The sequence below is a fragment of the Eimeria mitis genome, genomic scaffold (assembly GCF_000499745.2).
Source record: "Eimeria mitis Houghton genomic scaffold, Emh_scaff2667, whole genome shotgun sequence".
NCBI classification, from domain to species: Eukaryota; Apicomplexa; class Conoidasida; order Eucoccidiorida; family Eimeriidae; genus Eimeria; species Eimeria mitis.
Genome location: NW_013571009.1, coordinates 3,103 through 3,876, shown reverse-complemented (window position 1 = coordinate 3,876; position 774 = coordinate 3,103). Strand labels below are relative to the sequence as shown.

General features: G+C 50.8%; 1 protein-coding gene across 1 annotated transcript in view; it reads right to left on the bottom strand.

The window, feature by feature from the left end:
* The window catches only part of EMH_0057090 (uncharacterized protein), a gene marked incomplete at both ends in the record, with an annotated part of 3,059 nt that extends 2,593 nt beyond the window's left edge, over positions 1-466 (bottom strand). The window contains one exon of the mRNA XM_013497427.1: positions 155-466. Coding sequence (XP_013352881.1) covers positions 155-466 — 312 coding nt within the window. The remainder of the gene's footprint in view (positions 1-154) is intronic.
* Positions 467-774: the final 308 nt, after the last annotated feature.

Sequence of the window (774 nt, the reverse complement as noted above, 5' to 3'; positions counted from 1 at the left end):
ATATATATATATATATATATATATATATATATATATATATATATATATATATATATATATATATGCACGGATATCCGTGCAGAATATTGAAAAAACAAAGATACAGCTATGCATGCAGCAGCGCATGCAGCCCCGTTGTTAAGAAGAGAAATACCTGTCGCTTTCTATAGGCCTCTTGCTTCATCTGTTTGTTGGTCATGGGGGCTGCTGCTTCATCCTCTGAGCCTGACGCAGGCTCAGCAGCAGCAGCAGCAGCAGCAGCAGCTGCAGCTGCAGCTGCTGCTGCCGCTGCAGCCTCCCCTTCTTTCCGTCTCTGCTCGAGACGCTGCTCTCTCTCCTCCTTCTTCTTCTGGGCAGCTTGCAGGGCTGTGGAGGGGACCGCGGGGCCCCCGGGGGCCCCTGGGGCCCCGGGGGCCCCCCGGGCCCCACCGGCGCTGTTGGGGGCCCCCCGCATGAGGTCCTCCATAGCCGAGCGGTCTGTCCGCCGTCTGCGGCCTTCAGCAGCACGAGGATGCGACCTGAAGAGCGTCAAAAGTAGCAAACAGCAAGCGAAAGAAGAAAAGAGAAATTTGTGTTTATAAGAGGATAAAGAATCAGAAACAAGAATACTAAGTACTGCTGGACTTATGCAACAATATCTTAGGGTTTAGGGTTTAGGGTTTAGGGTTTAGGGTTACCTTTCTGCACGCCATGGTAGTGCTCGATTCCTTATTAAGAGGAAAGCCCCCGCAGAGAGAAGGCAAAGCAATACTACTATGAGGGCTGTTGGGCTTA